Below are 23,133 nucleotides of genomic sequence, written 5' to 3'. Positions count from 1 at the left end.
GGGAAACCTTGAGCAAGTCACACTTTCAGAAAACCCAGTGATAAGGTGACCTCAGGGTCACCATAAATTGGAAATGACTAGAAGACACACAACAACAACAACAACAACAACAACAGCAACAACAATAAACTTTACAAGGCACACAGGCACAATTACTGAAACCTACCCTGAGGGTTATAGATCGTGGTGGTTTCTGAGGAGGATCTTCGTGAAGCCTATCTCCCAGTGAGGCCAAAATGCGTTTTCGATGGCCAAGCAAACTGATTTTTAATACCTGAAAAACAAAGACAAGCTGATAAACACATTTTTTTAAAAAAAGAAAAGACTGTAGAACCTGTCACAAAAATGCATTTCTACAATTATTAATTGGAATATTATTCATGATTTTGAAGGCAGAGGAGCAAAAAGGCATACAAAAATACTGAGAGGATTTGCCTGTCAAAAAGGAGGAAAGAAAGAATGCTAGGAGGAATCTCAAGTAGTGAAATACAGAATGAGACAAAGGCAAGCAGGTAGAGATGTGTAGTGTCAGAAGGGCAGAGGAGTAAGGAGGAGAAAACTGTCAACAGAGAAGACACAAGAATACAAAACAACTTCCAGAGAGGAATGGAAAGAAATGACGCAAAGAAGAAAAAGGTCATATGTTTCTTGTTTGTGATTTTAGAAGTGGGAAGATAAGTAACATTCCTAGCAAAGTATGTTCCTTTTGATTTGCAGATTATTTGATGCAGTAGCTCAGAACCTTACAAACTAAAATTTGGAAAAAAAAAAAAAAGGAAGCAGCACTGGCTTCACAGAGTTAATATGAATTTGATATGGACAGTGGGGTCAGGTGGGTATTTCAGGTGGATCAATTGCCTGAAAAATTATTGGTGCAGACATGTGCTCTGGAAGAATCAGCAGTGTACCTACAAAACTTTCAGATCTATGGCTGACAGATGAACAGCAAACTCTGCCCTGCCACTATTCCCAGTTCCGGAATAAAGTTGCCACAATACAGATGGATATGTAGGGGGCTTGACAATTCACAATATTTGCTATTTAGCTGGAATTTATTGTCAATTCTCATTAAGCATAAGCTTCATTATCCAGAACAGTAAAGCACTTTGAATTATGGAACCATGTAATTCCACAGAGAAAACATTTAACACCCATACACCTGGGCCCAGAAAGGCAACCAAGCATTAGATTATGTATTTGATAGATAAATCTATCAAAATCTAGATAAATCATTCCATTGTTACAGAAGGCAAATGGTTCTCACAGGCTAAATTTTATTATAATATTGTATATCAGGAAGGCAATTTCACTTACAATTTTCACTGACATCTATGACACACTAAAAGAATGATTGCAATTTTCTCTGCTTTCCTTTGAAAGTTGATTAAAAAAAAAGATATGTGTGTAATCTATCAATTTGTAGACAGATATAGATCTAATTAGGCCATTTCATTGATCAAATTCCAAAGACACATTCTAGTAGATGGTATTATAAACTGATATCAAACAATGAATGTATTCTGTTGAACGTTCCTTATAGTTGACAGATGTGTGTGGGGCGTGTATGTGTCTTGAGCACATGGTAGCCTGACAAGTCTGCCTGATGATGGCTGATACTGAAAAGGACACATTGTTCTTGATAAGACTGGCATTAAATTTAAACTGTATTTTTTCTCCCTGATTTTTTTTTAATAATCCTATATAAAATGAAGATACAACTCAATGTAGTGAATTTTGAAATCTATAAATGTATTATTAAATGGCTGTATGTCCTTCACTAGAAAACAAATTTGTGTGCAGACAGTTGGATGCTAGGGCTGGTGGGGCCTCTGTTCCTCCCACCTCAATGGCTACAGATCTGATGCAAAGCAAGTTCTGCAGAAGATGACATCTGTTTTTATCATAAGCAGCTCTAATATATGAAAATGATTCAGACATAAAAGTTCCAGGTGAAGCAATGTAAATGCTCTCCTGCTGTGTCATAAACCCTTCTGAACTGACATCTTGGTGATAATTTAACACCAGAAAACTCCATAAGCTCTAAAGAGGTACATGTACTGATTCTTCTTACTGACCTGTATTGCCCAGTGAATTACATGCTTCACCTATTTGCCAGTGTACATGAGATGCTATAATTCTTCTGGATGGTCTTCACTCTACATTCCTTTCCCTCTATTATAAAATTGTTGAAAACATAGAGTACTTTTCTATAGGTTTCCAGGGCTATGTGGACACATTCTGGAAGAATTTATTCCTGATGTTTCTCCTGCATTTGTAGCTGGGTGGTGGAATGTAGGGTATATATACTTGTGTCACCCTTAGTAGGATATAGGATAATCAATCCTCAAGCAAAAATGGCTGGAATTCACAATTGCAGTCACAAATGCATTATTTGTGCACAAATGCACCTTGGTGCTCTTGTAAGCCGCCCTGATCGTTTGGAAGGGCGGGGTATAAATAAAAATTTTATTATTTATTATTATTATTATTATTATTATTATTATTTCTTATATCCCGCCTTTCTCTCAATATAGGGACTCAAAGCGGCGATGCATATCCTAGTTATGCATTTTTACCTAATTCACAAACCCTACATATTCAACGGTGCAAGGAACATGTAGGGACTGCAAGAGCCCCAAAATCAAGACTTATTGGACAGCATCTATTGTGAGAAACCTGGGTCTGTTGTCCTGTCAATCGGTACATAGCAGACGGAGACATTTAAAAGGATTTACCATGCTTCCTTCTGTGAAGTATTAACAAGTATTAGCAATGATGCCACTGATGTTGTCACTGAGAGATACTTCAACAGTATCATCCCCTACTACTGCTGCTGTCCAGTGGCTGTTTGGTCCATTTAATATGGCTCCTTAGCAAAAGCCTATCTGACATAGGCGATCTTACAGCAGCACTGCTGCCATCAGCATAGCCTCTTGCCCCACAGCAGGCAACCCCACCATCATGGAAAGGTAGTGCCATTAGTAGGATACAAGGCATAACCTCCAACAGTTCACAGCTAAATAATGGAACACATGTGACCAATCAACATCAGAATGTGGTCAAGATGGCAACAGTTATTAATGAAGAAGAACACACAGTCTAGGAAAGGCTGCAGCAGTTTACTTTTGCCTGAGACTACTGGGAAGGGGAAGATTCTGTCCATTCCTCTTCTGACCTTTCTGTTATGTGAAATGAGTACAAAGCACTCCTGCACTTTGTAATCAGTCTGCAGTAAACGACAAAGGGGAGAGGAGAGGAACTGGGACATTTTAAAAATAGTGGAAAAGTGAGACAACAGAGATGCGGAACGTCCCTGCCAAAGCAGGATAGTTGGTGGGTAGGGCAAGATAGCAAGAAATGGAAACGACCCTTCCAGAAATTTGGGAGCAGTGTTACCAGTCATCAAGCTATATGCCTGCATCTGTGGCTGGGTTGTGGAATGTAGGGTATATATACTTGTGTGACCCTTGAGGTTGGATTCAGATTTATCCATACTTAAACTGACTGAAATTGGTCACAGGTATTTTTGGTTTTAGCAATTTCAGTAGGTTTACTCTTAAGTACAACTATATCGGATCCAACCGTATCTGATCAAAACCACATGTACATCAACTTTTACTGATTATTCAAATAAAATCTATAAACGCATGGTGATTTCATTTCACATGTGCATATTGTTAATTTGGAATAAAATCCTTGCTGAAACACTTCGAATTTCTCTTCTTTTTTGTGGTATAGGAGCCTATACTTATTCTTTCCATGTCATTTCACCCCTTGATACTACATTTTCTGTTAGAGGTAATGCCTAGGAACATGTACCAACAGCAAGTACATTTCTATACAGCTTATCAGTGCACTTAAGCACCCCCTAAGCTGTTTACAACTGTAAGCTAATTGCTCCCAACAAGCTGGGTACTCATTTTAGTGATCTCGGAAGGATGCAAGGCTGAGTCAACCCTGAGCCCCTGGCTGGGACTGAACTCACGGCCTTGTGGTTTATGAGTGAGTGGCTTCAGTACAGGCATTTAACCACTGTGCCACCAGTGACTGCATTACAGGTATACTTGCAGTTAAAGAACATCTGGAGGGCTGTATGCTTCTCACCTCTGATTTACAATAAAGAAAGGAATTAATTATGATGTTATATACCAGACAAATCTTTACAGGATGGGAGACCAAATTCCTTATTCTATAGATACAGGCAGTTCTTAGACCATCTCATCACCAGATCAGCCACACAGCACATCACACTGCTACAATCACAGCTGCCATATTGAGCAACACAAGTTAAAAAGAACTCCTATGTCTCCTAAAAAGCACGAAGAAACCCATAACTCTCTGATAGAGCAGAATTATTTGGTATGAGAGAACATTCTGTGTAGCTGCTACAATGGCAGCGGCTCTGTTGGTGACAGTAGCTGCAGGGAAATGAATTTGTGAGCAGCCAAGCCACTGTGGTGTAAAAGTTTGAGCACTCAACTATGGCCCAGTACAGACAGGCGGGAAATGCTGTCATGGGGCTAAAACTAGGGCTCAGGAGAGCGCAGGAACTGCATGCTCCCAAGCCCTAGTATGTGTGGGTAGTGCCCTTAATGAGCGTCACAGCCCACACTGGGGCATGTCCATGACATATGGGCATCTGAGTGCCCAAATGTCTGCGTCAGGAAGGGGCATCATAGGGTTGCGTCACAGCCCTTATCACGTCCTAAGGAAGAAGCTGCTCTAGGCAGATTCTTCCTGCCTGTGTATCGTTGTTGCGTGGTTTGGTTGCTGCGGCAAAGATGAGCAGCAAAGAAGGGAGGCGTTTTGCCGCCCATGTGTACTGGGCCTATGATTCTGGTGACCAGGGTTCAAGGTGCTGCTTAGCCTTGGAAACCCCTTGGGTGACCTTGGGCAAGTCACATGCTCTCAGTCTCAGGGGAAGCCAATGGCAAACCGCCTCTGAACAAATCCTACTAAGAAAACCCCATGATACATTGACCTTAGGATTGCCATAAACTGGAAATGACTTGAAGGCACACAACAACAGCACAATACTGAAAACGTGACAAGTTGCTTAGTAGCCAATATCACACTTTCACCAACCAAAAGAGGCTCCTCATCTCTGCTGAAGATGAAAGTCATACTCTGGAAATACCATTTCCATCCTAATTTGGGAATAAGACTGAACCAGTTTTTGCAATCATTAACCTAAGTTAAACACTAAATTACAATTTGTTTTTGAAGGTCTAGCAACTTGTCTGTTCCTAAACAACATCCCTTGTTTTCTCTTCTGAGTCCATCAGGCTCTTACTACATCACCCAATTGGCAATTCACACTCTTGTTGCTTACAGCAGTAAAATCAATTTAAAAAATCCTACATTGAATTTCAAAAAAGAATACTCACAAATTTTATATGTTCTGGAATCATTCACTCACTAAAAAACAGCAGTGTGAACATATTACCTATTCTGCTCTAGACACACATCAATGGCAGACAGCGATGCTCAGGCAGAACAAGCATTGTACTGACTGATAATGGTGAGTCAGCCCTTAGCTTACACTTCCTAACTGCAATGGTAGTTTAGAAAACTGTGTGCAACACAGCAGAAATGCCATAATCCACACACATTCAGCATCTCTGATAAGGAAATTCCGTTTTCTTTACATTATTATAACATTCTTGCAGTCTCAGAAGGTGGCAATGACAAGTCTTCTCTGAACTAGCATACCAAGATAACCACATGATAGGGTCATTTTAGGGTCACCATAAGTCACAAATGACTTGAAGGCACACAAAAACAAACAAGTATTTTTTTTTTAAATGGACAAAATGGAATAAAATTTCATCTTATGGTTCCAACCATAAGAAAAGGAAGACAGAAATACAGTATGTATTTTTACTCAGAAACTTGGTTTCAGGCTTTATAGGATAACTAAACTCATATTAAGTACTCTATTGGTTGTGGCAAAGTAGTCATTGGGCCTGTACAGACAGACCGGCAGGAAAAACCAGCTTCTAGCCAGCTTGGGGGCATGGCGTACGCACAACATGCCCCCCCAAATGCCCGGAAGCTGGCTTCATGCCATCCAGCTGTGTAAAGCAGCATTTTGCCGCTTCTTTTTGGGCTGGCAAAAAGCCAGATTGGGGGTGTGACATGCAATTGCTGCGGCCCCAATCTGGCTTTCTCAGGGGCAGCTTCAAGCTGTCTTTTCAGGATGGCCAAGATGCATTAACAAATTAATATATAGCAGTTTTCTGCTACTTTCCTGAAACCCAACATCATTGCATTGGGAACATATTATACATCCTTGGCATCTGAAATATTTATAGTCATACAGAACTATACAAAACACCAGGACACTGTATTCAGGTCACAGCACTGTTTGACAGAATGGGAGCCTGAAGCAACAGTATAGTTCATTCCTTTCTGAGGAAAAAAAAAAGAGAGGTGAAAAACAAAATTACCGCTGCAGCTCTGGCACATACATTTATTTTCCTAAATCTATATTTCAGCCATAAACATCTGCCTTAGGCTGAAACCTGGCATCCATTACACAGTGTAACTGCTTTCATTATTTTGAAAAATAAACATGTCTGAATCCTTCAAATTTAAAAAAGTGAGTATATGAAGAGGTGACGAAAGAATGCTAAAGCTGCAATATTATACACCCATTCCAAGCCCTCTGAACTCAATAGGACCTCTGAATAGATATTGTTAAGCTTATACTACGAGTCTCAAAGAAATAGGTTATGACTACTAGAAAATACCAGGAACAATTCAAAGTAAGCTACTGAATTGTTCTGTATTTTTTGTTGTTGTTGTTAGCTACATTCAAGTCATCTTCGGCCCATAACTGAGAGACCTTCAAGTTACCCTATCCTCAGCAGCCCTGCTCAGGTCCTGCCGCTCATGGCTGTGTCTTCCCTAATTGAGTCTATCCATAGAGTGTGGCCTTCCTCTCTTTCTACCGCCCTTCATGTTACCAAGTACTGTTGTCTTTTCTAGAGAATTCTGTCTTCTCATTATATGGCCAAACTACAACAGCCTGCGTTTAGTCAACTTGGCTTCTAGGAAGAGTTCCAGCTTGACTTGCTTATATGCTGAACGTATCATATTTACAGCAGGAATAAAGTCAGAGAATGGCAGCATAAAAACTGGAGAAAAAACATCAATTTAAAATATGCCATGACACCATATTATTAACAGAAAACAGCAAAGAGTTGGAATGATTACTGAAGATTAAAGTGTAAAGACAGGTTTACAGTTGAACATTAAGAAAACAAAAGTAATGACCGCAGATTATTTACATAATTTTAAAATAGAGAACAAATACATTAAAATAGTTCAAGATTTTCTATACTTTGGTTCAGTCATTATTCAGAACCCAGACTACAGTCAAGAAATCAGAAGAAGGCTAGGACATGGAAGAGCAGCTATGAAAGAACTAGACAAGATCCTCAATATATAATTGAATACTAACGTTAGGATAGTCCATCATATTTCCCATTTTTATGTATGTTTGTGTATGCTGGACAGTGAAGAAAGTTGACAGGAAGAAAAGCAACTCATTTGAGATGTGGTGCTGGAAAAGGATACTGTGGGCTACTAAAAAAAACAAATACATGGGGTTGTATCCCAAATAGGGTCCCACAATCTTTAATAGGGGAATTTTATTAGCTCAGTTCTAATAGCTGGGAGGATCTGGGCAACTTAAAGCAGGGATCAAGCCTGTCTATACCTGTTCCGAGAGACAGACCTCCAGAGTGCAAGTCCAAATGTAGTTTTATTTTTAATTAAGGGGAATCACCATTCGCACAAAGACACCCAGGAACTAATGATATAAAAGGTGGTAGCAGAAAGACTGAAAGGATTGCAGAAGGTGATACTGTACCAATTCTAGAAGTGGGGCTCCAATCAGGGGACACTGTGAATTCAAATTGCTCAGCAGCTATCTGTGGATAGTGGTAAAAAATGCTGAGGAGTCAAGCGAGATACTGACAGAGTCTGTCTGAACACAGGTGAGTCAGAATTGGGGGTGCCTGACAGGCATATTTATATGCCAAAACATATCCTGGGCAGATTTGGGGATTAAAATGAACCTTCCAGGAGATAAGAATGGGAAAGGAACTTGTGAATGTTCGGACAATCAGTGCAAATGTCGAAGCCTTTCATGGCTGGCATCCATAGAAACAATTACAGAAACAAACTCTTAGAACATGGCCACATAGCCTGAAAAACCCACAAAAAAAACTATAGGGTAAGTATCTCTTGACAATGGAGTATTGCTTCCAGAGGGAAGTATTCTTGGACTTTTGTTCACTTGTAAACACAAAGACTGTCACCTACCATCACTCTTATCAAATAAAGGATTATGCAGATTCTGATTTTGATTGATTTATCCTTGCCTATGTGTTCTTGAGCATCCCCCATGCTGAGCCCCCTGGATCTCCAAATATAGTCACAGATCTCCTCATATGGCATGGCTAGTTTCCTCAACTGGGGGTGCCCTCTTGAATACATTCCCCTTTTGATATCAATTTGATATTGAAAAAGAGGAAGGGTACAGGAGGCGAGACCTTGGGGTAACAGGGTCCTAGAGCAAATAAAGTCTAAACTCTCCCTAGAAGCCAAGATCACTAAGCTGAGACTGTTGTACTTTGGACACTGCATGAGAAGGCATGACTCACTAGAAAAAACTTGACACTTGTTAAGGTAAAAGGTCGCAGGAAAAGAGGAAGACCACATTCCAGATGGATAGACTCAATCAAGGAAGCCATATACGCAAGTCTGCAAGACCCGTGCAAGATAGGGTGATTCGGAGATCTCGCTTCATAGGGTCACCATAAGTCAAATTCGACTTGATCACAGTTAACTATTTTTTTTAAGAAACACACTTCTTATTTTCCTTGATTTTCTCTGATTTTATTTCAGTCAGATGTATGTTAACATGTGCTGTGGCTGGAATAAACATTATTGTTCTGTTAAATGTTGATATATGCCTGATTCTTGACTATGAACACAGATTTTCTTGGATTAAACATATGTCCCATGAATCACTTATAAACAACAATATCATAAATGCAGTGCAATCATAGCACAACAAGAAAATAGCAAATTAAAACACTGAAATTTATTTATATTAAACTGAGAATGTGGAACCTCATTAACTATTAGCAAAAAGCATCCTCAAAAATTCCATCTAAATTTGATCCAGTGATTATATTGAAAGACAGTGATTGCCAATGCCAGTGAACACAGTACATTGTAGCCTGGTAGCCTGCTGTTCTCTGACTCGTAATCTTTGAGGAAGAAACACCATGGGTGGAATAGATGAGGCTCTCTGAGCACAGCAGGACATCTGGATTAATTCTGGCAGGGGCATGGAAGGGACATCAACAGGATGTCTCAAAATATCTTCTTCTTTAATGCCTTAAGGTGACAGCAAGAAAGAATTTTATCAAGGAAGAAGGGTGGTGAAAAGGTGCAAATCAAACAGCATTTTAAAAGCAGTCATCCAATACTAGGCTAAGTATATTCTCCCTGGAGGCTTGAAGAATCACAAAAAATTATAACACAATAGCTCATAGCCTATATTACTTAAGATAAATTCAGGTCGTAAGTCCATTAAGATCAGGCACAACCTCTCACAGAGATTCCTTTACTAAATTTTTGATGCCAATAGTCCTTAAAGAAAAAGTTTTGTGTTCTAGCAGCCATACTTAACTTAAATCGCTGATCTTTGATCTCTGCCATAATACTCAGCCACTGTTGCTAGTTCCTACATACCTTAAAATGTATGGCTTGCAGCTTAAGTCAGGGAGGTAAGGAACCTGTGGTTCTCCAGATTCTGGATAAGAGTAATAGTTGAATCTGACAAGCTGGTTGTTGCCCAACAGCATGTGAAGCTCCACAGGTTCTCCATCCGTGACTTTAAACAAGTGTTGTGGTTTAATACTAAACCATACATCTTGCGTAGCAAAGGTCCTAGATTTAAAAAGGAGAAAGGAAGGAGGAGGGGGGGAAAGAAATAAAAAGAAATGTGGCAACACTTTTTAAGAGTTTTTTATTTTGTAGATATAAATCTACTTCTTCAGATACAGTAGAGGGTCATAATAAATTGCTTCACTATAAAGCTTATTGGCACAGTTTGGGGAGTGGATGGAATGTAATAAGATCCAGAAAGGTGCAAATGATGACCCTTGCCATAAATTTTCAAAGGGCTCTGTAACATGATACAGGTCTTTCAGATCTTTAAAATGGCTAGTTAGTGCTGATGTGTAAACACAATAAATCTACTTACCAAAAGTTACTTTCTCAGGGTTCAAAACCTTCTCTGAGAAGAGTCCTTATGTTACATGTGTTATATGTGTTATAATATGGATAGTGTGCCATGAAGCCATGGTCTTTGTTCATACCACTGCCAATGGATTTGTGAATATACTGTCAACCCTCTGTTTTCGTGGGGCATCTGTTCTGGAACACACACACACCCCGCGAAAACAGAGTTTAGAATACATTCAAGCTCCATTGGCTTGAATATAGGCACGCGGCTGCAGAAGCATGTGCACGCGTGCTTTGGGCACACACCCCATTATTTCCCCTTCTGTTCATCCCTCATGTTTAAGCCCCATGGATACCAAAATCTGTAGCTGCTCAAGTCCTATTATATGCAATAGCATAGTAAAATGCTTATGTTACCTTTTTATTTTATGCTTATTTTACCCTTATATAAAATGGTAACATTAAGGTTTGCTTTTTGAATTTATATATTTTTAAAAATATTTTCAAGCCATGGAAGGTTGAATCTGTGGATACATAATCTTTGGGTATGGAGAGCTGACTATACACAAAAACAAACCAATATTCTAATTAGAAATGATGGCAACAACAGGAAGGCAACAAATCTTGGATTGCTGTTGGAGACTGACAGTTTTACTGTTGAAGAAATAGAATACTAATTTATATGATGAAAAGCAAAGCTTACTACATATATTAATCTACAACGTCTAGACAAATTTTCATACTGTATTTTTCCAACCATAAAGCAGAACAGTGATACCACAACATAAAAATCATCAGTGGAACTATTATTAATAATGAATCAGAAGAGCAGATAGTAAACCGGAAGAAATTTACAATGTAATTTGTTATTTATTCTGTTATCTAGATAATTTCTTGGGGTTTTCATTTGCATATTTTTCATATGAATTTCAACATTGAGCTAACTTACTGCTTTGTTTGGAAAAGTAAATTAATTTTGTTAATTACGGAGCAATTGTTCAATTAATCAGCACACATGCAATGTGTATAATTTATTGCTGTTTTCCATTCATGTTCACTGTGAAAATGCAAATGGTAGATCAGAATTCCACTTAGGACAAGAAAAGCCTATTTATAAACTAGCTGAAGCACACAGGGTTTGCCCAGATGCTGCATGACAGGTGCAAGATTCCTCCTGTTTTCTCACTCTTCCTTACCTTTTTTACCTCAGGAATTTTACCAGGAGTACTTTAGAGAGCCCTCTCCCATTTTCCAGTCTCTCTTTTAACCCAACGAAGCTTAGCTGCAGTGGCTTAGACACCTCTTGTTTTCCTGTCTTTCCTTTCTGTCTCAAGAATCTCAGCAACAATGCCTAGGGCAGTGATACAAATCTTGGTTTATTTCATTCCCACGTGCAAGAATAATTCCCTCAATTTTCTCCTTTCTTTGTGAGAATACGATGATTTCTGTGCAATTCTGGAGCACTATTTGTCTACAGGAATTTCACTGGGAAAAATTCATTTGTGTAAAAATTACACCTGGGTTTTCTTGCACAGAAAACATGTTTCTGAGCAACTAACATATTCTGCACAAAACAGAGTGATTCCTGTTCCAAAAAAATCTTTTTTTCCCTGCTGAAAACAGATTCAGCAAAACACCGTGGTACTTTTATTTTGGTGCAAGGTTTTTGATTTGCACAATTTGCATAAAATTCTACAAACTACATAAATTTTATACCATTTGCACAAATATGGGTACTATTCCTGCATATGTTTTCTGCACACACAAAAAGAGGCCAAAATCCTGTTAAGCAATTGCAAATGTATAGTTACGAATTCGCAACTGCTAGACATCTATGATCCCTACTCAGCCACTCACTCTGCTCACTAGTAAACAGATACTGAGATCAACAGGGGTCTATTCCCCTGTCAATCAGGAAGTAGCTGCCTGACATTCACACCCACCCCATATGAGCAATCTCCAGCAGGAGCAGGATTTGCAACAGGGGTCATTTTTCTGCCTATTGCACCAGAATTCACTCACAGGAGGGGAGGGAATGTCAGGCAGATGTTTCTCAAACAACAGGGGAATGGACGCCTGTCAATCCCAGTGGCTGCTTAATGGAACATAGGGTTTGGGGGAGGTCAAATTCACTGCATAGTAATGTAATTACAGTGCTACACAGTACACAGTGGTCTATAGGCTTTTGGTAAATATTTTTGTACTAGAATTTTGAGTATTTTGCACAAAATACATTTTTGTTCTACCCAGAAACATATTTCCTAACAAAAATGTTTCCCTAACAGTTTCAAAGTATGAAGAATCTTGTGACTATTTTCCCGCTTTTCCTTGACAAGATGTCATATCAAGATAGCCCCATTTTGTTTTCAATACAAACATTAACTATTCTTCCTATGTTTTATGAAATACATAACCAGCATGGTACAGTGGTCTGAGTGTTGGTCTAAGACTCTGGGATCCCCGGGTTAAAATCTTCGCTTGCACATAGAAACCTACTGGCGAACCTCGGGCAAGCCACACACTTTCAGTCTGAGAGGGACACAATGACAAATCCCCCACTGAATGAATCTTGCTAAGAAAACCCTGTGATAGATTAACCTTACAGTTTAATAAGTCAGAAATGACTTGAAAGTACACAACAAAAAGAACCAGTATTCCTAGTCTCACCTATTCTCCAAGCTTTTAAAAATATTTCTCATTTAAAAAAAAACATTTATGGTACACACACATTTTGTGAAGCTGGGCAATGCAATATGCAAAGACTTAGGGCTGCCATAGGAAGCACAGACATTTTATTTTACTATGGATAAACCACTACTTTACAACTGATCACCTTAATATCAGTTGAAATGGGAAAAAAATGTTTTTCAAAACTGCCTGAATAGATAAATTTTGCAAAATCGCAGGAACGACTCAAAGCTAGAAGGCAAATGCTGCATCTGCTGCTACAATACATTGAGATTTAGGTTCCAGTGAAAAAGTGGAAGACATCTCTAAAGTCTTCTAACTAAGGTGGACAACAATCCTTGAACCCCCTAACCATGGGTAAGACATTTTGGGAGATCTAGTTTGACCCATCTTAAAGCACTAGTTTTGGAAAGGTTGTAGTAAAGTACGGAGTCTTTTGTCCACACTCTCCAAGACAGTTGAGCAAATTACAAAATCTCATCATTTTTTAAAACAGCATTTTGAATTTCGGAATCTCTCCGGTAGCAATGTTGCTGTTTAGAACCCACAAATATTCCTCTTCTTCACATGATGAAGCCATTTGCCATACAATGTTCACCAGTTGCTGATTCCTATGATTCAGATTCCCCTTTGGTCCCCAGTATTCAGACAGTTCCACAATCAGAGAACAGCAGTACTCGGTCCCTAAGATGAAAAGGCACAGGCTGCTGCTACTAGATTCTGTTCTCGCAATAAAGCTGCAATCTTTGTATCAAGTGAAGCTGACATAATGTAGTTTTTGCAACTATTATTTGCTGCATCCAAATAAATTCAAGATCCAGTAGCACCCCTAGGCAGCAGAAAGGGAAAGGGAGGAGGAAGAAAGACATTTACCTACATCCTTTATAACTCCAGAATCCACCCCCCCATAACTTCCAACTTATTGTATTTATCACTCTTAGCCATCATTTAGTCATCCATGCCCCCTCCAGCATGATTGATACTCAAGGGAAGTTCTATCACATTTTCTAGGACTCAGCTGACTATACAATTTCACCTGCTAGTAGCTAATAGGTGTAAATGAGCTGGAAGGGAGATAGAGGCACAGAGCTAGGCTGAACGAAATGGCTGAGTCCTGAATACTGAAGACCTAGTTCTTCTACCACTCTATTGTATTGGGTTTTGCTGTAAATAGGGCTAGCTTTGTAATTTATTTCAGCAATATCTGGACAATAAAATAACATTAACATCTTGAGATAGTCAGGTGATGTGTTTTCAAGGGAATTAATTTGATGAGTTCCAATGGACAGAGATTATACAAGTTGAAGTCTAAAAAATTCAGAGGGACAAGACTAAGAACTGGAGTCCTAGAATTCAGATCTCCCCAACCATTATTTTTAAAGCTTTTCTTTGTAAAACCTGATGGCTGAGATTTTCAGGGAAGTGAATTTTGTGGACATAGTTTATATCAGGGGTAGGCAACCTGCGGCCCGCGGGCCGGATGCGGCCCGGCAAGGCCTTGGGACTGGCCCCAGCCCAGTCCTGCCGCCGATTGCCGCCGGGGCCTTTGGGGGGCAATTGTCTATAGAACCCTCAGAAACATGCATTTATACTAACATTTTTTTAAAAAACCGGCAAATTTTTTCGCGTGTCCTCCATTTTTTTTAAAAAGTGTCTTCCATTTGAAAATTTTGTCCTACATTTGTCCTGGTTTATTTATATATTTAATTTTTTAAAAAAAATATTTAATTATTTATGTTTTGGCTTTGGCCCCCCAGTTGTCTGAGGGACAGCAACCCGGCCTCCGGCTCAAAAAGGTTGCCTACCCCTGGTTTATATCATTCTGTACTTTTTGGTACTTCCACTTTATGACAGCATAATACAGACCCCCTGCCTATTAATAATCGATTAATGGTCAGAAAAAGGAAAACAATTCTGAAAAACAATCACAGGGCTAACAATAAAGATTGTTTTGATAGTAAAGGACTATAGCTCAGTAACAGACCACAAGCTCAGCATACAAAAGATTCCAGTTTCAGCCTCCAAACAGGAATGAAAAGGACTCTGGTCTGAAACCATGAAACCATTTTGTCAGTCCCTGTAGAGGGGACTAAAGCAGGCAGGTCAATGGCCTGACTCACTATAAGGCATCTTCCTACATTTCTATGTGTCACTTTAATTCATTAGAATCCCAGATTTCTCCACAGGTTCCTCGTTCAATTGTGAGGTAACCTAAAAGTCTTGTCTGAAAACACAGCATACAGAACACGGAGAACTCTATATTGAAGGTACACCAACATACAGGCATATTAACTAGATATAAAGAAAAGACAGTCACCAATAGCTGTTTTAAAGGGAAAAAATGGAACAACTTCTGAGGAACAGAAAAAACCAAAAATTAAAACTTCAGAATCTGGATAAAAAGAGGAAATATTACAAAGATGCAATGGCACAAAGTGAAACAAGCTTTTAAAAGCACATAGAAACAGATTTATTGAGGGGTGGAATCTTGTGGTACCTTAAAAACAAGAAATTTATCAAGACATAAGCATTCAGCAAATCTAGAACATTTTGTTATGCCTGACATGTTTCAAGTATGGCATAACTGTTCCTCCCAGGCAACTGTTAGTCATTTTTTGTCTCCCGCGTTACATACTTTCTCTTAGTGAGAGTGTTGCCTCAGAGCTGCAACAAATGAGGAACAACAAACTGTTCTGGAGTACTTCACTAACCAAGTTTCTCAGCAGCTTCTGAGATTTCCTTATTTTCTTGAATTGGTGCTGCTGTTCCCTCTCTCCCCTTCTCTTTTCTAAACAAAAATATAGCATTAGAACACAACCACGTTTAGCTAACATAAAATTATGCTGCCTATACATAAAAAGCACTGACAATGTTCGTTAAAAACGCAATGTGAGAAAGAAAGCTACTATAAAGAAGGGGGGGGGGGAAACAAACCGCAAGAGATAAGAAATGATATTTGGAATTAATGCTTATCCAACAGAAGGGTTCCAAAACATGTCAAGAGACTGGGTGGCATCCAGAACAGAAAACTGGATAATTACTGGTCAAGGATAGCTTGGATATAAATCCTGAAACAAGGAAAGAGTATGAATTACTTGGCTTCTGAGCATTACAGGAGAGTGATTATGATGAGGGATAGTAGAAGAGCAGAATCAGCAATATAGACATATATCAGGAAAAGAAATTTTCTGTGTTTGCCTGCTGTAAGGATTCAGAATACTATCTATAAGCAATTCCAAATGCCTACCTATGCAAATATTCTTAATTCTCGTTTGGGCCAAAACAGAATGGATGGGGTGGCGTGGAGATGGATTGGGGTCATGGCAACCGCATGCCGCAGCCCCAATCCACCCGCAGCCACCCGTAAGGCGGCTTTTAGTGTTGGTCTGTACTGTCCTTTCGTTAACCTTTTGTCTATTATTTCCCCTCTCCTACTCTGTTTAACGACCCACCCAAATTCCTTTTCATGTAACTGCTTTGTTTTATGTTCGTTTTCTTGCTTTACTCCCTCTCACCTGGCTCAGCAATTTAATCTGAATTTAGGTTTCATTCTGCACTATACCCATCTTAACAGGTGGGAAGAAAATGAGAAGAAAGAAAATGAAGCAATAGGAGAGGGGAGACAACAGAAACATGGAGAAGACAAGATGGAAAGATGAGAGGATCCACAATGATACATTATCACTTGACTGATAACAAATCAATACTCTTTCTCCATCTGTGTGTACGTGTAAGAGAAAGACAGACAGACTCAAAGGAACATAAGACCTTCACATTTGATACCTTATTGGATACAGATAATAGCAAAAGACAATGGTAAAATTCCCATATTTCTCTTTGACAAAAACTTCCTAGATTTCTTGCAATATGAAGTTCCCAGTGCCCTAACCATGAAGGTTTAGTGCCTTGCAGAAATAATCACACACACTTATCCTTTGACTTTTCCATATTTTGTTGTCTCATGACCTGGAATTGGAATGGATTTCATTGGCACTGTTACTATAAGCACACAAGAAACCCAACAATATAAAGATGCTAAAATGTTTATATTGTAGCACAAAAGTTAAGTAATCAAAAACAAACTGACATTGCTATCTGCATAAATATTTACAATAAAATCTAGCAAAGTCTAAGGGTGTGAATACTTCTTCAAGAGACTGTAAACATAAAATGACCAGGCTGTATTTTGTTGTACTTCACTTAAATCACTTAAATAGATTACCTGTGTGTTTTTAACATATATGACATTTAATGTTAGATAACATTTATTTGGGATGGGACGTTAGCAAGGGAAGTAACAAGTACTGCACAAGTATTGATGCATTTTGTCATTCAAAAAGTTGAATGTATCATTTCCTATTGTTACGAAATATTCAAATATCTGAAAGAAATGTATACATTAAATATAAGAAGAAACTTGTTGTTGCCATAATTATTAATAATTCACATTTAGGAATTACAGTTTACACCACTCTATATTAATATAATCTGAGGCTTAAAGATCAGAAAGCAGAAACCAAAAAGAATGAGAGCACTACTTAAAAAGAACTTTATTAAACATAATTTAATGGTTCAAAATTTCCTTTGCCAAGAATGTCATGCATCCGTTTCAGCAAGTTTCACCCTTCATTATCCACCTCTCCTTCTTCTCCCAGAACACCAGCATTCAATGAACTTGATGAAAAAGTACAGTACACAGGCTCCTTGGAGACCTTTCCTACACTTACCCACTCCCGTTTATACTTTTGAAATTGACATTGCAGGTTTCTGCTTAAGTGTGATACAACTCAGAAACCCAGAAATATACTTTGCTCCCATCCACATGCAGATAAAAACATTCTTGTGCCACCAAAGATTTTAGTTTGGTTAATTTTTACCTATTTTGAATTTATAACCACTGTGCCTGCTGTGAACAAAATCCATAGTACAGTAACTTATTGCGCTCAACCATATGGGCAATTTACACTTGGGCCCAACAAGGAGCTTATGACTGCTTTTTGGGTAGATAAGCAGATTACATTTGGTTTGCTTTAATAGTTGTTATGTGCCTTCAAGTCAACTCTGACTTATAGTGCTATCATATGGTTTTCTTGGATTTATTCCGAGATTTGCCATTGCCTTCCTCTGAGCCTGAGAAAAAGTGACTTGTTCACAGTCACCCGCTGGTTTTAAACAGAAGCTACAGTATAACCTGGGGCGCACCAAATTTCTTATCAGGATCCAGGTCAAAAGAGCTTATGTTCTCCACAGACAAAAATAAATACTTGTCTGAAAAGAAATCTTGAAAAACCTTATTGGCAATTTGTTCTTATATTTTGTAGGCTTCTATAGCTTACAAAACTAATTCATTAATTAAATTTCAAGGGATGCAGTTTACATTAACAAGAACTGGAATACACCGATTTTTAAAAGCCTCACTGACAAAAAATAAAGTGAGTCCAAGTTTCTATAGCAACCAACAAATTATATCTACAGTACACAACATTTACATCAAAAGAAGCTAGGTTTTACATATCAAAAAATTACTTCAATAATGAAGTTGCCATGTGTAATTTTTTCTTTTCCTAACATAACAAGCAAAAGTTCACATTTCAGAGAATGTTCTAATCCTACGAACATACGTAATTGTTCACTATCTGCTTTAACTAATTGCACTGTCAGAGCAAGAACAGATGTGCTGAGAATGTTTCAAAAGGAAAGACAGTGCTAGCTGTGTATCTTTGCCAACCAGAAGCCCCAGAGCAAGTGACAGCAGTTGGAGTGCTATTCTCAGGCAGCTGTTTCAGTGGCTTAGGTCAGTGGAGCATAAGGAGACCAGTCCACCCTCTAACCCTACAGCAAAGCTGGTGTAAAATAAAAAACAACAACAACTAACAAACAAATTACCTTTATGCTGCATGACAGAACAGAAGAGACAAGGCCAATATTTAGAAACAAAATCTAGAACTAACTGGACCATCTTAATTGTTATGCTAATGTTACTCTATTTGATAAGTTGCCTACATAAATTCCTGTGCAGTACGTTGAAACATTATTCACTTACACCAGTTCATTACACAATGAATGCTAATGCAGATAATGCTGGCATGCTAATAGCATTGCATTTTTTATGCATTTTAAAGTGGGGTTAATGGTTAAAAACGTAATTTAGCAAGTTGAATTTTGTTATTAACTTGGAGGGTAAAAATAAAATCTTACTGGATGAAGCAACAAAATTATTTGCTTGTCCACTGCCTGTTGATGTCAATGTAATACCAAGGTACTAGTTCTCACTAAAAAGGCTGTTTTGCTTGCAACTTGATACTGGATGCAACTGATCCAGCAGAGGGAAATCGAAGAAAATTTACATATTGTAATTACACAGTCTAAAATCTCATCTCCAGGCAAGCAACACTCTTGAACTTTCTCCTTAGGTAGTGAATTGGGGCAATATTAGAACTAAGCTCAGCGGGATATCCTGCATTCAAAGCCACATTTAGACATGTCTTTGGATCACAGCAGTATTGTTTCAGTCACACCATCTCACCTTATTTGGGTCACTAGTTACTTCACAGAATAAGAACATCTTGCAGTATCATATATTGATTTCTTTTAAATACATCAACATCCATTGAAAAAAGAACCACAGTGGGCTCTTGGTTTGGTTCCAGGACCCCCTGTGGATATCAAAATGCATAGATGTTCAAGTCCCATTAAACACAATGGATAGTAAAATGGTGTATGTTTTATAAAATGGCAAAATGAAGGTATGCTTTTCAGAATTTGTATATAATTTCTGAATATTTTCAAGCTGTGGAGGCTTGAATCCATGGATAAGGAATCTGTGGACATGGAGGGCCAACTGTACAAAATTCCAATTCAGCAATCAACAACTGACACTACAGAATAAACTCTACATCAAGACAACAGTGTCCATGGGTCAAAATGTCATCAGCATACTCTTTAGTGGACCAAATATCATGGGTTATCCCATGGCAAGTTACGGTGGTGGACCTGGTGAATGTTGGTATCTTTCCTTGCAAGTAGCATAAATAATAAATGGGTATCATTAATCATAGAAAATATTCTTTAGCAACTTCACTCTGTTGGCCTTTATGGCTTGAGTTCTCCATCAATGTCAAAGACGTCTTTCCTCCCATTTGTCAATCAATTTTTAGAACTGATTTCCAGGCTACTCCTACTTCTGGCTGTTGTTCAACAAAAAGAAAGTAGATTCTGATGTTTTCATTTTTCATTCTTTCCACCATGTAAAGGGATAATAAGATCATTCCTGCCAAAATTATGATTTGTAATTTTACTTGCTTCCTGGAAGACTTCTGACCAAAATTCCAGTAAGAATGTATTGAACAACCTATTTACATAGTGGTACAAATACACATTTCTGTTTGACGCAGATATGTTGGCATTTGCACTATTTTTCTAGCTCTTCATACAAAAACTACGTGTTATGGGTTGATTCATCCTGACTGCTAAAAGGTAACACCTCCAGAGAGAAGCAGACAAGGACCTAATTATGCATCTGTACTGAGTAAACCACCGCAGTACACTGATCTAGAAGCTAAGCGTGAAAGAAGCCTGGTATGAAAAGATTATTGCAGAGGAGTTCTCTCACACAGGCACAGTTGGTAAAAGTTGTATTGATGGTATTAATTGTCATTATACACACTTACCAGCTGTGATTCGAAGCATTACATTTAGGTGAAAGAATGTGTTCTTTGCAAAGAACAAAGAATTCAACCTTCTACGGCACATTGTCTGGTTTGTGTGTTTTTTTTAAACTCTCCTAGCTAATCTTGCATGATAGTAGCTTTCTAAGAGAGCTACTCATTTGCTTTATGTTGCAGGAGCTATCTAAACTCTGATCTGATGACTGATATACTATACTTAACAACACTTGGGGACTTTGTTTCGTCCATTTGGCAGGTTTTTTCTCTCTCCCATGGTGGGATCCTGTTATTATTCCCCAAAGATGTGGTCATACTTTGTCTACCACACACAATGGGTCTTATTTTCAAGCAAAACTGGATTGGTCTGTAAGTTAATGTAGTGCAAGATGCTGTTCTTACTCGAGTTCTAATCTGGACACATCAAGAGGCTGCCAGATATACCTCAGATGAGGAAATTATTTTGGGTCTACAGATTTTTCTTCCTAAATTCTAGCCCTCAAGAACAGTTAAAACTTCAGGAACATGCAAAATTGATGAATCTGTGGCTCCTACTATAACCTTATGATACTATGTCAACTGTGAAGGTGGGTTATACATATCTTATCCATATCTTCAGGCCACAAGACCCCCACAAGACTGGGCAAAGTTAGTGCAATGGATACCTAAGCTGGTTTACAGTTTACTATTAGCAGCCACATAGTTGCTGGATGACAACTGTATCAACTGCAGCTTTAACTCTGCAGCCACACATTTTAGCTAAATACTCCCCATTGACTGAAATCAGTAATGCACAATGAAGAAAGGGCTATATTTGAATAAGCAAAATATGTTAATATTCTACAAGTTGATCCTGCAGATCTGTTCCATTATATATTACTACCACAAGAACAAGTGTCTTCATTGGCCAAAGAGAAAGGCAAGACAAAATTCTATAATGAAAGACAACTGCTATCATCCTACTTAATGGCTAGATTAGAGGGATATAACAGCATATAGCAGGGGCACAAAACATGAGGCCTACTAGAAGCTGCTCAATTCCATAACCTGCAGCCAGCATAACCAATGGTGAAGATGATGGGAGTTGTAGTCCAACATTTGTAGATTCAACCTTTTCCTGGCATATAGAATGACATCACCTTCTTCAATAGTAATGCTTATCTCTTCCCCATTACCTTCTATGAGTCCTGCCTGGTGAAAATATTGATTTAGAGGTAATGAAGAAAAAAGTGACAATATCTAAAATTGAAAAATGGCATTAAAAACTACCTTCAAAAATCATTGGTTTTCCAAGATGGGATTACAATACTTAGCAATGTCCTTTTATTAGAAGGGTTGTGTAAGAAAATACCAAGTTTTTGTGTTCTGGACCAAAAATTACCCCATATTATGGGTTACATTCGTTTGGGAAGTTGTGCGCTTACTTAATATATTTGCTGTTGTTGTTAACTGTCTTTACGTCAATCCTGATTCATGGCAACCCTGTAGATAAGACATCTCCGAGATGCCCTGTCCTCCACTGCTTTGCTTAGATCCTGCAACTTCATACCCATGATCTCCTTAATAGATAGAGTCCATCCATGTGGCATGTTACCTCCCTCTCTTTCTACTTCCCTCCACCTTTCCTAGCAATATTGTCTTTTCCAATGAGACAAGCCTTCTCATGATCTGGCCAAAGTATGACAGTTTAATCATCTTGGCTTCCAAGGAGATTTCAGGCTTGCTCTCTTATAGGACCATTTGTTTGCCTTTGGGGCTCTCCACAGTATCTTCAGCACTCGTCTCCAACACCACATCTCAGAAAAATTGATTTTCTACTTATCTTTTTTTTTCCTTATCCATACATGGTAATAGGGAATACAATGGCTTGACAATTCTAACCTTTATGCTCAGGTGTGTATCTTTATTCTTTAAGATCTTTTCTTGTTCTTTCATGGCTACCCTTCCCTATTCCTAGTCTTTTTCTGATTTCTTGATTGCAGTTGCTGTTTTGATCAATGTTTGATCCACAGTATGAGAACTCTTTTACTATTTCTTTTTCCTCATTGTTTAGACTGAATTTGTGTAGATCCTCCATGGTCATTATTTTTGTTTTCTTTATGTTCCTCAGTAAGCCTGCCTTTGCACTTTCTTCATTGATCTTCCTTAGTAGTTATTTTAAGTTTGTGTTGTTTTCTGCTAGTAGTATGGTGTGATCTGCCTATCTTAGATTGTTGGTGTTCCTTCCTCCTGTTTTCACTCCTCCTTCTTCTGTGTCCAAGCCTGTTCTTTGCATACAAGTTGAACAGATATGGTGAAAGGATGCAGCCTTGTCTGACTCCTTTGCCAACTGGAAACCATTACGTTTCTCCATGTTTTGTTATGACAGTAGCCTCTTGTGCTAGGTATAGATGCCTCATCAGAACTACCAGATGTGTTAGCCCTCCCATGTCTTTAAAAGCAATTTATATTACTTTAAAAGCCACCATTACCTTAGTTTCCCTCCTTCCATCCAGCCTTTAGGGTGAACACAAGC

At 38.5% G+C, this 23,133-nt stretch overlaps 1 protein-coding gene across 12 annotated transcripts in view; it reads right to left on the bottom strand.

Annotated features, from left to right (window-relative positions):
• Nucleotides 1-23,133, bottom strand: part of ANKS1B (ankyrin repeat and sterile alpha motif domain containing 1B) — a 499,785-nt gene that overhangs the window by 76,763 nt on the left and 399,889 nt on the right. For all 12 annotated transcript variants that reach the window (XM_089523880.1, XM_089523881.1, XM_089523882.1 and 9 more), the window contains one exon: nucleotides 167-274. In XM_089523880.1, the coding sequence (XP_089380006.1) occupies nucleotides 167-274 (108 nt within the window). The remainder of the gene's footprint in view (nucleotides 1-166; nucleotides 275-23,133) is intronic.

Source organism: Sceloporus occidentalis, unplaced genomic scaffold (genome assembly GCF_023333645.1).
Source record: "Sceloporus occidentalis isolate IW3139 unplaced genomic scaffold, rSceOcc1.0.p SCAF_5, whole genome shotgun sequence".
Taxonomy (NCBI): Eukaryota; Metazoa; Chordata; class Lepidosauria; order Squamata; family Phrynosomatidae; genus Sceloporus; species Sceloporus occidentalis.
Note: the sequence above shows the minus strand (reverse complement) of the source record. Positions and strands in the feature narration are given on the sequence as shown.